Raw genomic sequence first — 13318 nt, forward strand, 5'->3', positions numbered from 1 at the left:
AAAATATTTTATTTTCCACCTTTTAAATATGTGCAAAACGAATTATATACAACCCCAAACCCCAAATCTCTTATGGAATTGCATGGTATTGGTGAAACTAAGAACTCATTTGGGGAGGAAAAAATTATAAATCCCCAAAATTCTTAAATCTTGTTTAAAATTTTAAATGATCAATAATAAGTACATCTTATGAATCATCATTAAACCTTCTACACCAGTTAAGCTATTCAAATAGAAATAGATTTTTAAGCATGTTTTTCAATTTTATATAATAGAAAATGTTTTCAACCTAGGTGGACAATAAAAATGTCTGTCAAAGAGACTCTTTTTCCTTTACATTCACTGACAGGAACGTCTAACATGGGAAGGTTACAGCTCATAATTGAGGAAAATCAAATTTTTAGATTTACTGGAGAGTCTGTCTCAATCTGATTAGTCAGCAAAATGAGGATGCTTGTTTGGCCTTCTGTGTCCTGTTCTGGAACTCCTGGATTTCTCTCACCTTCAGAGAGACATGGTTTACAATATAGTGGTTCAATAAACAAAAAGTCCTTTCAGGTCCAAATGATTTTCCTTCCAATTTTCCTTAAATTAAAACTGCTTCACACCCTGGGTGTGTGGCTCAGTGGATTTAGTGTGGGCCTGGGAACCAAAGGGTTGCTGGTCAATTTGAGTCAGGGCACATGACTGGATTTTTAAAATGTTTTAAAATATTTAAAAAAATGAATTGTTGTAGAGAAATACCACTATATATTTTAAAGTTTTTATCTATCTATCTATCTATCTATCTATCTATCTATCTATTTATTTTTTAGAGAGAGGAGAAGGGAGGGAGAAAGAGAGGGAGAGAAACATCAATGTGCAAGAGAAACATCGACCAGTTGCCTCCCACAGGCCCCCAATCGGGGACCTGGCCCACAACCCAGGCACTTGCCCTGACCGGAAATCAAACCTGTGTTTTTTTAGTTCACAGGCCAGCACTCAACCCACTGAGCCACACCAGCCAGGGCAAAATGTTATTGATTTTTAAATTTTTACTCTCAATATGGCAATCTCACTGAATTCTCTTAATAATTCTAATAGTAGACTATGAAAGGGAATCTACATTGTGGAGGAATTTGAGGGGACAGTCTCTATCATTTCAATTTACTTACAAATATTGTTCTATTTAGTTTTTCTATTTCTTCATGTACCCATTTTAGAATTTATATTTTCCCAGAAATATATTTATCTAGGTTACCAAATTTATTAGTATATATTTTTTCATTCTTATTCATGACTTTTACTACGTCTACCTTTCTGTTTCTTCTTGGGGATTAGTATTGATAATTCTATGACTATACTACATCTTTTGAAAAATGTCTAATAATTTCCATCTCTCTTTCTGTTGCCTCTTAGGATAGTTCATGGAGCTGTTCCAATAGGTAATTTATTATTCAGTTGCATTGGTCTCTTAGTTATTTCTTTATTAATATATTTTTAAGTATTATATTTAAAATTTTATTTTCATTTGATCCTTCTTCAAAACTGATATTTCCTACTTCATATTGTGTTTTACTCCTTTTGATGATATTTATAAAGTTTTTAAGTTTTCTTTGCTTCTCTCCAACCCATTAATTCTGGGAAGCCTAGTGTTATTTTTTAAGTTCTTGTCTTCCTTTTAGAGCTGCTGTGCTACTTGCATGCCAGGTAGCTTTGCCCTGTGAGCTCATTTGGACTGGGGAAGTCAGCACTCTTGCCTAGGTTGCATGTGCGTGTGTGAGTAGAGCAGGTTCTAGCATGAACCAATTCCGTGGGTTAAGGTGTTGGGACGTAGCCCTGGTGAGGGGATAGTAGCAAGTGGTCACCATGGCAGAGAGTGGATTAACACCGCTGTCCAGGATGAAGCCACTCATATGCTGCTTGCAGGCCATCTGGTCTCCTTTACCTCCACCCTAGCCCTGCGCCTTTGTAAGGTGTTTTCATAGGTTATTGTCAATGCCTAACACTGAGGGTGTGAAGATAGACTGGGGAAGAGGAACCTGCAGGAGCTGACATGTCCACCAGCCTCTGATTCTATCTATCCTCGACTCACCCCTACTGAGCTCCATGACTGACCGAGCTGTGCTTCCCAGATGACATTTCTGACACATAGTGACCCAGGGATCGACAGTGACTCCAGGTTAGTACCAGGAACAAAGAACTTACCCCCACTTTTCCTCATACTGGGAGCCTGGCACTTCCCCACTGGTCTGCAGATTTATCACACAACACTCCCTACCACTGTGAGGGGTCCAGGTTTGGGCGAGGGAAAGCAGAGAATCCATGGATTGTCACCCCCCTGCACCCTGCATAGATCATACACTTCCCAGTGACAAAGCCAGCTGAGCAGCCTCCTCTGCCTTGCAGCTGAAAGCTTAGCGTATGCGCAGAGTGGTGGAAGCAGCCTTCCAGGGCCCCTATGAGATCTGGTGGGCTAGCTTGCCAGTTTTGAAGCTTAAGGGCTTTAGACATGAATGCAAAGGGGTTTCATTTCTGACACATCTGCCATCTGGCCCTCAGGGACCATCCTGAAAATATGACCAGGAAAGCAAGGACCTGGCTGGAGGAGATGCCCTCCAACTGCTGCACACCATCCCGCAACGTGGGTGCCCAGCCTGGTGCTCCACACCCTTCCCTCCACAGCCCAGGTGGCCCCTGCCTCAGCCACTCCAACGCTGACAGCAGAGCCGTCCTCTGACCCGTGGCTGCTGGGGCAGAGTGAGCCTGCCCTGTTTCCTCGGGGTTGCACAATGGGGATGACCTGTGGATGGAGGTGGCCACTGGTGTCCAGTAAGTGTGCCCCTGTGGACTGTAGGAGAAATGACCCACAGGGACTTTCCACAGGTACCAAGTCTGGCTTTTCTTCCCTCCCCGTGACCCCAGCAGGGAGGGCACAGGGTAAATAAATAGCAGCCACCTGTCCCCAGCAGGCAAGGACCAGCAGCCTCACTCCACCAGAAATCAGGTGAGTGATTGCTTCCAAAGTCTTACTCTGTTTTCTCTTTCCCAGCAAGATCGTACATTTGTTTAATGATTCTGTTTGCCATGTGTGTGCATGGGGTCTGTGCTGCAGAGGAGCACATGGTAAACGCTTTTTGATTAATTCCAGGCTGTTTTCAGGGAGCCAATTAGATCCTAACAGCCCTCTTCCTCCATCACTGCTACCTTGGTGACCTCTGCACAGCCTTGGGTTCAGGGTTGATGGGTTTGGAATGAGGGCTGGAGCTCCGACGAGAGCCTAGTGCGATGTGCCTAGATGGACAGCTAGCGTCCATGAGAACAAATGGAAATGCACAACCAGGCTCTCCTGACTCACGAATCCCTAAAGCAGGTGTGTCAGCCTTGCATGTGTCTCCCCGACCCTCCCCTTTCATTTCAGCACCATGAAGCTTTTCACAGGCCTCGTTTTCTGCTCCTTGGTCCTGGGAGTCAGCAGCCAGGGCTTCTTTTCCTTCATGCATGAGGCTTATCAAGGTAAAGTCGCCGAAGGGGGATGGCATCCACGGCCACCAGGATTCAATCTGAGCACCCTTCTGGGTTGGGACCACTGTCTTGGGTTGTGGTGCCTGATTAGGTAGAATGTGCTAGGTGTTTGGGGAGCTTTTCATCAAACAGGTTGGAAACCACAGGATTTCTTTCAATCAGTTACTACAGAGAGACATTCATCATTCCTCGCTGTAAGGTCAGTTGGACTAGAAGACACAGAATAAGTCTTGAAATGGTATAAAATTCCCCTCAGACCGGACTGCACAAGTGTGATGGAAGCTATCCACCTTTTCTTCTCCTTTCTCTCCCTCTCTCTGTTGCTTTCTGGCTCCTTTTCTCTCTCTCTCACTGCCTTCTCTTTCCTAAATGGAGAGTTTGGAGGGACCTGCAGCCTCGCTCCTGCTGAGGCTTCCTACAGTCAGTGACACTGTCGCACTTTCCCCTGTTTGCTGCCCTTTTCTAGCTTTTCACTGACACAAAGGGAACTAGCAACACTGACCAAGCTTCCTCCAGGGATCAGCACTTTCATACAGCTTAGGGTGAGCATCTTCCCTGGTTTGCCCGGGTCTGAGGTGGTTTCCCTGCCACTTCCAGTGCTGACAAGGACAGCTGTAGGCAAATGAGGGCAGCTGTGGCCAAGCTGGGACAGTGGTCACCCACTTTAAGTGAAGAACCACTTGGTGAGGCAGATCTTCCCCAACTTTGTGGCTTAGAGCAGCTGAGTATGTTGAGCAGGAACTAACTGCCAGTGATTCCGTTACTGAGCAGAGTCTGAACTCAGCTGTGCACGAGGCCACAGCTCTTGGGGGTAGGTGTGCCTTGGTACCACTTCCTAGAGCTTGGTGCACATCAGTCTCGGCTACGGGCTGGGTCACCTGGAGAGCATCAAAAACTATTGACACCTGAGACCCACCCCCTGAGAGTTGGAGGTAATTGGCCTGAGATGTGACATTGGACTTCAGAGTGTTTCCAGAGATTAGAAAGTGCAGCCAAGGCAGAGAAAAGGACCACTGCTCCAGCGCTTGCTTGTTCACATCATTAGTTCAGTCTCCTTAGAAAACGTTACCAGGATGCTATTTATGCCCCTAACACTCAGAGGGACCCCAGTCACACTTTCATGCATTCTGTCTGCAAGAGTACATTTGTAGGCGTTGGGCACAAGTGCTACATGTCAGCACCGTTCTCAGAACCTGCTTTCCATGTTACCACCTCGCTCACCAAGTCCCTGACTACTGTCATCTGTAGCTTCACTCCACAACACTGGCTCCTGATCACGAGCAATTTTGCCCCAGGGAACATGTAGCATGTGTGGAAACAATTTTGGTGGTCACACTGGGGCATACGCTGCCCGCATCTAGTGCGCAGAGATACAGGGATGCTGGTAAACACCCTACAGTACTCAGGAAGGCCCAGAACGACCAAGGATTGTCTGCCCCACTTTCCAGAGTGCTGAAGTTGAGAAGTCTGTTCTGTAATGGCACCTCCCTTCTGTCTTTTACTTCTAAGTCACAGAGGCCTAAGTGGGATGGAGCCATAGATAGCATCACAGGATCAGACAGCCAGGTACCACACCACTGTGCCCCACCTAAATGACTCTCGTGAGTGTCCCCAGGAGAAGCCAACTGGATTCTCCTAGCCTAGGTATCCAGGGTGCTGTGACTACAGGCCGAAATGAGCCAGTGGTAGGTTTTTCAGTCCTTGATCCTTCTCTAATGGGTGTCACGATTTTCTGGTATTTCACCTGAAATCTCTGTGCCATGTCCTTCCTCCCCAGGGGCCAGAGACATGTGGAGAGCCTACTCGGACATGAGAGAAGCCAATTACATAGGTGCAGACAAATACTTCCACGCCCGGGGGAACTATGAAGCTGTACGGAGGGGACCTGGTGGCAGATGGGCTGCTAAAGTGCTCAGGTAACCAGGTTGCTGGGGATGCAGGATGGGTGAGCAGAGCTTGACTGACTTTGGGGATCTGAAGGGCGTGGCCTTAGAGAAGGACCCTGTAGGGGCTGTGGTCTCCTCATGTTCTCCCTGTTGATGCCCTCCATCCATGCCCAGCGCAGGGCCTGGGCTGCCAGCAGAGCCAGAGTATGGCTTGTAAAAACATGCGGACCCTCCATGCAAAGAGAAACTGAGGGCCACAGACTGATCCCCTCCTCCTCTATGGGTGCAGTCCACCCAGCATGAGGGGATCAGCCAGGGCTGTGTGGCTGTGCCAGGGGAGGGTCCGTGTTCAGCTCCTCATTCCTGGCTCCTCTCAGAGGCGCTGATTCCTCAGAAAGGGGAGAGCTGGGAGGTGGGACAGTTTCTCAACAGCCCCTGATTCACCTCCTACCTGTCCTTCTCCATTCCAGCGATCTCAGAGAGGATTCCCAGAGAGTCACGGACCTGTTTAAGTATGGAGACAGTGGCCATGGTTTGGAGGACTCGATGGCGGACCAGAGAGCCAACGAACATGGCCGGAGTGGCAAAGACCCCAATTTCTTCAGACCTCCAGGCCTGCCTGACAAATACTGAGCTCCACTGTGCTTTTAGGAGCTGGGGTTGTGAGCCCCTAAACGTAGGGACCCCGAGTCACTGAGTTATACATCCCCAGATGCTGACAGAGGGCACATACTAGCTTCTAATAAATGCTAAAGAGATTGAATGTTGAAAACTGTGTTATTCCTTGGGACAAGGACTGGCTGCTTGATATCAAGGGGTGATGGATGGATGCCCATAAGAAGGTCGAGCCTGTGCCTGTGTGTTTGGGTGGAGGGGACACAGTCTCAGCGCCATACAGGGCCGACACCCTGCACCCTCTCCTTCCCGAATCAGACCCTCTCCTTTCTCTAGCTCCTCTGGTTACATTTGTTCTATTTCAGGCCCTTCCGTATCTAGGCTTCCTAACATCCTGTCAATTGTGTCCTGTCACCAGCTCTGTCCCCAAAGACTCCTTCCCCATAAGATTAATTTATCAGTGGCCTCTGTCTGGGGGCAAGGGACATAGCCATGGAGGATTGGACCTTGGGACCCTGTTCCAGCAACTGCTTCCTTGATTCTGTGCATTTCTAAGCAACACCTGCAAATCCAATTTATAACCAATTTCTGTCCATGCCATCTAAGAAATGCCCCCAAAGCAGTTTTTCTGCACTCTGTTTTTTTTTTTTTTTTTTTTTTTTGTGTGTGTGTGTGTGTGTGTGTGGTATTTATTTATTTATTTATTTGCCACATTTCAAGATTAAAGGCAGATATAATGCCACCTGACTTGTGAATATTTCCTTCTGCTTAACTAGCTCAAAATTGTGAAATTGGTAGTGAAAAAGAGCAGGATAGAGAAGACATCTTTTATCTGTCAGCGTCCAGTCAGGAGACAGAAAGCAGGTGGTAATTTGAAAGGGAAATTTTAATAAAAGGGTTATTAACTGATAGTAGGGTTTAACCGCTAAGGTGTTAAAGAATACACAAGGCTGAGGTCTAAATCTTGTAGGAAAGTCTGTAGCCCACTGGAGGGCTGATAAATATTGTGGGTGTCAAAAGGCAAAGCCTACACACAGGTGCCAATGAAACTGGGGAGGAAACTGCCCCTGGATTGCAGTTGAACCCACATGGAATGCTTCTTGGTTCCTGCAAACTCACAGACCCCATGGGGACAGGAGGTAGAAGCCCCTGAACTCCCTGGAAGCAGCTGTGCAAGGTGCGGTGCTCTGGACTGTTATGTTCATGCCCCCACTTCCCCAAACATATATGTCGAAGTCCTACCTTCCAATGCGGCTGTATATGGATTAAGGAAGGGATTAAATTTATATGAGGCCACAAGAGAAAATCAATGGTTGCCTGGGGGCAATGTGGAGACATTAGGTGTGCCAAGAAAAAGGGACTCCTAAAGAAATTTTGGATCTTATAGGTATACTAATTAACTAGATTGTGGTGATGTTTTCACAGGTGTGAATATATGTATTAAAACTTATCAAATTTACCTTTTAAATCAGTGTAGTTTTTACTTGCTAATTATATCTTAATAATGCAGTAAGAATATGCAATTAAAATAGCAGAAAACAAAGTTATTAGGTATAAATTTAAGTCTTTTCAACAAATGATTCTCTAAAATGTTCTGGAATGCCATATATTCAATAATGTCAACCACTACAACACATAATATAAAATATTAATATGAGATGGGTTACAGTCATAGCCTAGAAGTCTAAAATTATAAAGTTTCTAGAAGAAATCATAGGATATTATCTTTTGGACTTTGGGGTAGGAAAATATTTTTTACACAGGACAAAGAAAAAACTAACCATAAAAATAATAAATTAGATATTATTTAAAATCAATGTCACAAAAGTCATTGTTTAACAAAATTAATATAGGCAAACCACAAACTGAAATAAGATGTTCTCAATACATATATATAACAACACACTTGGGTTGAGAGGATATAAAAAAGTTCTCCTACTTGTCAATATTAAAAACTATGAAAAAGTAGATTAACATTTGACCAGATACTTCACAAAGTACTTTACATGAATGGCAAAAACCCATGAAAAAGTGTTCATGAGTCATTGGGAAGATTCAAATTTATATCAATGAGATACCATTTATTTACTGCAAAGACAAAATAAAATATAAAATAAAAATGAAGTAAAAAACTAAACCTTCATAGCACCAAATTTTGGAAAGGATGTAATACAAACTGAGATTTTCATGCATTGATGGGTAGAAAAAATAGTAGTAGTTTCTTATAAAGTCATACATACATCTGTATCACAATCTAGCGGTTCCTCTCGTGTATTTTCTGTTGATAAGTAAAAATGCATGTCCACAAAAAGACCTGAACCCAGTCATAAAAATTTTATTCAGAATATTCATAAAGTAGTAATAATCCAAATGTCAATCAACGAGAATGAATAATATTAAGATGTATTCATACAAAGCACTAATACTCAGAAACAAAAGGGACGAACTACTGATATGCCTAGCAATATGGCTGAATATGTCAAACAATAGTGAACAAAATAATTCATACATAAAAGAAATATATAGTTTATGATTTTTCACTTTTAAAGTTACAGAATGGATAAAACTAACCTATGCGGACAGATATCTTAACAGTGTTTGCTCCTGGAAGGGTTCATGAGGAAACTTTCTCGGGTGATTTAAATATTCTATACTTGATATGAATGTATTTTCAAAATTATAAAACTGTTTAATTATGGTCACACTTTTGGTTAAGTATCAATTACACTTTAGAAAAACAAAATTTTGCAAATATCATATATTTTCTCATTAAAAAATTTAACCTAAACTAAGTTTTTACAATCTGAATCAAATAAGGAAGTCACATACCATGTTCTTGCTCCCCAGGTCCAAGTTATCTACATCAATAAGTCTTTTTTTCCATATAATTTTGTGCTCCCTAATTAGAGACTGTAAGTTATTAGAGTTGTAAAAAAATCATTAGAGGACTGATTTAAAAGTCTATAATGCTGGCATGTGTCACCATAACATCTTCTTTCTCTACAAATCGGCTTGAAATGTAATTAACCGATATCTGCTTTGTTGTTTTTCAGTTTAATTTTTATTAAATAATACACATATATATTTTAAAAAGTCAAATAATACTGAAAGGCTTTTATGAAAACAGCAGTCAAGAGACAGTCCCACTGTTTCTGTCTTCCAAAATATATGTGCACTGCTACTTCTAGAATTATCTACTCTAGGTAGAGTCTATTATCTATTGTTTTTCTTGTACAGTATTTGAGAAGTTCTCTTTCTTGCATGCATACACCATTCCTGCTTCAGCTGTTCCTATTCTCTCACTATTCTTTATTAAGTTCTACTTAATAAGTGATAAGAGTTAGGATATTATAGTTATGTATATATTTATAACAACTAAATAGTTTTTCTGGAATTATTTTGATTTATTCTGAAGTTAGTATTTTTTGCCTTAATTTTTTATACATCAGCTGGTATTTCTCCTTAATATAATTTAAAATCTCTTTCAACAGCAAGCAATATTTTCTTTCCAATGGCAAAACACATAAGTCAATATTTTAAATTACCATCTTTCACCAACTTTATTCCCTCCCCTTCCTCCTAGAGGTATCCATCTTCCAGCAGTAAATCTGGAAAGATTGTTGTTCATGTCCAGAGTACATTTGCTATACTGGGAAGTTGCTTCCATTCCCCTTTGCTGGCTTCCATATCATGATCTCAGATCTTTCTCTTTCAATTTATTGACAGCCTTGGTTCCCATGCCATCCCGTTCACCCCCCTGCCCGCCTGCAGCTATCTGGGAGTTTTCCATGATAGTGGGGTACATCAACTGAGCTCCGTTTGGCCTTGATCAGCCCTAGACTCACAGCTGCGAGATAACGACTGAATTCAATAGTTTCTTTTTTCTTCCCCCTGTAAAACAGCTCCTCCTTCCCTAGGACCCCGGAGTCAGGCCATTTGCAGCACGGCTTCCTCCCCGCTTGCTAATTCCAATAAACTTTTCTTCTGCTCGCTGCCTCCTCATGGTTCTCTGAGTAATACAGTTCTTACATTTATGTCATATCTTTCTATTCTCTTGGTCTTTGTAAGTTAAATTTAAAAAATTTCCTTTTCTCTTGTAGTTTTAATTAGGCTTCAGAGCGGGTAAAAAGATAAGCACATGTGGTCACTATGCCACGTTTAGGCAAATTTCCTGAGCACATGTTTTGTTTTATTCTCTCTCATTGTTCTTTTAATAAGTAAAATATCATATCTAACAAGAACAAATGGACAACTAATTTTGTTGTTTGGGGGATATCACTCAGTCTTGGTGTAAGAAGAAATGGCAGTCAGTTAAGTTACTGAGTCAAAGGATACAGACTTACTCATTATCACCCAAACTAAGCTAAAGGCTGTTATGGATCCAGTTTTACTTGTGCTCATTTTTACAATGTTAGTACTTTATGTTAAAGGCAATTACCCTTCACATGAAGTATTTGAAATAGGTGACATCATACTCTTATTATAGAGAAACCCCCTGATTAAACGTCCTCAGGCACTTGCCAGCTACATGAACATAACCATATTCTGTTTGTTATATAGAAAATGAAACTAAAAGTGCCAACGTTCTTATTTTGTGGAAAAAGTAAAAAAAAAAAAAAAAAAGGTTTGTTGATGTGCAACATCAAACAAAAAGATTAATGTCATTAGCTGGAGTGACTTGCTGAGCAAATGAAAAATAACATGGAAATTAGTTTTATTTTTCCTTTTTGGAGGAGGGTTAAGTATAAAAGATAAAGCTTGGAAGGTAGATAGAATTGCTGTACAGGGAAGGTGTAAGCGATGGTGGTGGGATCTAGATAATATAAAAGGAATATGAAAGCAAGAGTTTCGTGTCTTAAGGAAGTTCTGAAGGGAGTAGTGCTTACTTCTTAGCTGCATCCCAGCAACCTGACTTTTCTCTGTATTTATGGAAAGTCATGGGTGACAGTGCCCCATCCACTGAGATTTTCTCCCTGTTCTGCTCCCTACTAAAGCTGGTTTGGGCTTACAACTTTGTACATTCAGTCCATTCGAGATCTGTTGTTGCCGTTGGTCAGAAGAAGTTACTTTGTTTTGCTTTTATAAGGTCAGTGTCTGCTATCATCTGACCAATTTGTGGCTCTGAGAAAAGCATTAAGTATCTTCAATTCAGTAAACTTGTCTATCCTGGCAATCTAATCTCCTCCCAAATGGCCATCAAAGTTCTTTTCCTTAGAAAGTTCTTTGTTCTTAGTAATTGTGGACTACCCTTCTAAGTGTAAGAAATGTGTAGAATATTAATGGGGGACTTTGAACAGCAAAAGGACTAGCCTACACAGGAAGGCCTCAATGTCACAGATAAAGTTTGATAACTTTAATTGAAACAACATAAAATAATTTTTACCATTGGCTAATTAATATAAAAATAAGAGTTAAGTTCCTTATAGCATCTCACATTAGAATGAAACAACATTCAAGGAGAAAATGTTATTCTAGGACCTGCTATAGTTAGAATTCTGGTACATCTTTGGGGTGTATATATGTGGGTAAAGGGAAATGAAGGAGTTCTGTGGGGCATGAATAATTATCGTTGGGGAATCTTGCCAGCCTTCCTCAAGAGCCCTGCTCCAGGTGGGTGTTGTACTTCTATCAAAAGGTCTCCCAGTTAACTCACTCTGCTATTTGACATGTAAAAATCAATTAAGTGATATGGTAAAACTGCTTCAAAACAGGACATACTAGGTTCAGTGCTTGAAGCCATATTGAAATTTATCTTATCAATGTACTTTTAAAAAGGATTTTAGTATCTTATGAGTTATTCCCTGGCTATCATCTCTCAAAAGAGGATTTAAATAGTATTTTACTTTGTGCATTAGGGGCTCAAGCTATCAATGTGTCTATATTATATAAATAGGTAAAGTTTAATTAATTAAAAAATATTTAGAACATCTGAGTATTTTAGAATTTTCACTGATAATAGTAACAAAAAATAATTATACCAATAGGTTTGCACATATACTCCCTTGGAAATATTTTATAGTCTTTTCCTATATGCTACTAAATTAATAAATAGTTATAGAACACTTAAAAGCCTTCGAAAGGTCTCCTGGTCTATTCTGTCGGTCAGTTAAAAGTACAAAAGCAAGAAGATAGAGGAGCAGTGGCATGCACAGCAAGGAACAGAGTGAAGGTCCTGACCATCAAGAGTGTGTAGTCTGTTGGAAAGCACAGCACTGAGTAATGACTAACAGAAGTGAATCAGTCTCATGAAAGATGAAGGATAGCATCTGAGAACAATCAATACCTACTGGAGCCACCTAATTAACAGAGAGAGTAGGAAGTGAGTCCAACTGAGTAAATGATGCCCTCCATGCTCAGAAATGGAGCACAGGAGTCAGCCAAGTACTTTGGTTGTGGGTGTGGAATAGGGAGTATTACAGATCAACACATGGACAGGAGCATGTGCAAGAGGCACGTGGGACATGTTTTTACTTGTCTTAACGTAATTACCAAAAGTACCAAGTGAGGCAAAGAGAGCTTTACAGAGCTCTAAGTGCCAGCTACACCTGTTTTCCCTTTGCAGAAAAGCATCTAGAGGTGTTTTTCCTTCATGACGTTGGTGTGGCTTTTGCCACTCTGATGTGTGTGATTGGTCCAGTGATCAGTGCCAAGATCAGAGGTACCCTGAGGGACATGAGAGATACTTACCAGCTAAATGGTGGTGTGGCACAGAATCCTTCCTGAAAGAAAAATGACATTTTTGGAAGTAATATAAGAATTTGAAGGCACTATTTAAATGGTTCTTGTCTGGAAGGCTCAGGGAGGCCTAAAACTCTTTTTGAGCCACAGTAACTTCTCCAAGAGATTTCTCAGGAAAATATACTTATTAAGAAAACAATTCACTTTTTTTTATTCACTCATATAAAATATTTATTGAATTTTCACTATATTCCAGGCACTATTCTAGACACTGGGGTTTTCGGAATGAGTGAAACAGTCGCAAATGGTAAGTAAGGTATCTCATTATTGTTAAGCAGACTATGAGTATAACTCACACAGTGGATAACTCTCTCAATTCCTGGAGAAATATCTAGACAAGATATTAAGGTTACTTGGTTAACATGCAACAAAGCAGTATTCTGATTGACTTATGGAGGGGTTGAAAAGAACTCATTGACATAGCTTTGACAACTGAAGGAAGAGATGAGCCATCATACCTTAGGATGACCAGGAATTGGTGTAACTCCAGGGATCATATTAGCAGGAGCTTCTGAATTACTTCTCTAGGGGGCTACTATAAGATAACTTTGTTTGAACTGCATTCTACCTCTTTA

General features: G+C 41.3%; 1 protein-coding gene across 1 annotated transcript; it reads left to right on the forward strand.

The window, feature by feature from the left end:
* The first annotated feature begins 2901 nt into the window (after positions 1-2901).
* On the forward strand, positions 2902-6153 carry LOC150018109 (serum amyloid A protein-like). Its single transcript, XM_090263418.1, has 4 exons — positions 2902-2986; positions 3401-3495; positions 5282-5420; positions 5861-6153. The coding sequence occupies exons 2-4, from the start codon at positions 3405-3407 to the stop codon at positions 6021-6023; spliced, it is 393 nt and encodes a 130-aa protein (XP_090119544.1). The 5' UTR covers positions 2902-2986; positions 3401-3404; the 3' UTR covers positions 6024-6153.
* Positions 6154-13318: the final 7165 nt, after the last annotated feature.

Source organism: Furipterus horrens, unplaced genomic scaffold (genome assembly GCF_987537825.1).
Source record: "Furipterus horrens unplaced genomic scaffold, mFurHor1.1.pri manual_scaffold_2, whole genome shotgun sequence".
NCBI lineage: Eukaryota > Metazoa > Chordata > Mammalia > Chiroptera > Furipteridae > Furipterus > Furipterus horrens.

Excerpts from the sequence above, each read along its gene's own strand:
- LOC150018109 (XM_090263418.1), top strand. The coding sequence starts at position 3,405 with ATGAAGCTTTTCACAGGCCTCGTTTTCTGCTCCTTGGTCCTGGGAGTC. Across the intron at positions 3,496-5,281 it reads CATGCATGAGGCTTATCAAG|GGGCCAGAGACATGTGGAGA; the intron begins GTAAAGTCGCCG and ends CTTCCTCCCCAG. Across the intron at positions 5,421-5,860 it reads TGGGCTGCTAAAGTGCTCAG|CGATCTCAGAGAGGATTCCC; the intron begins GTAACCAGGTTG and ends TCTCCATTCCAG.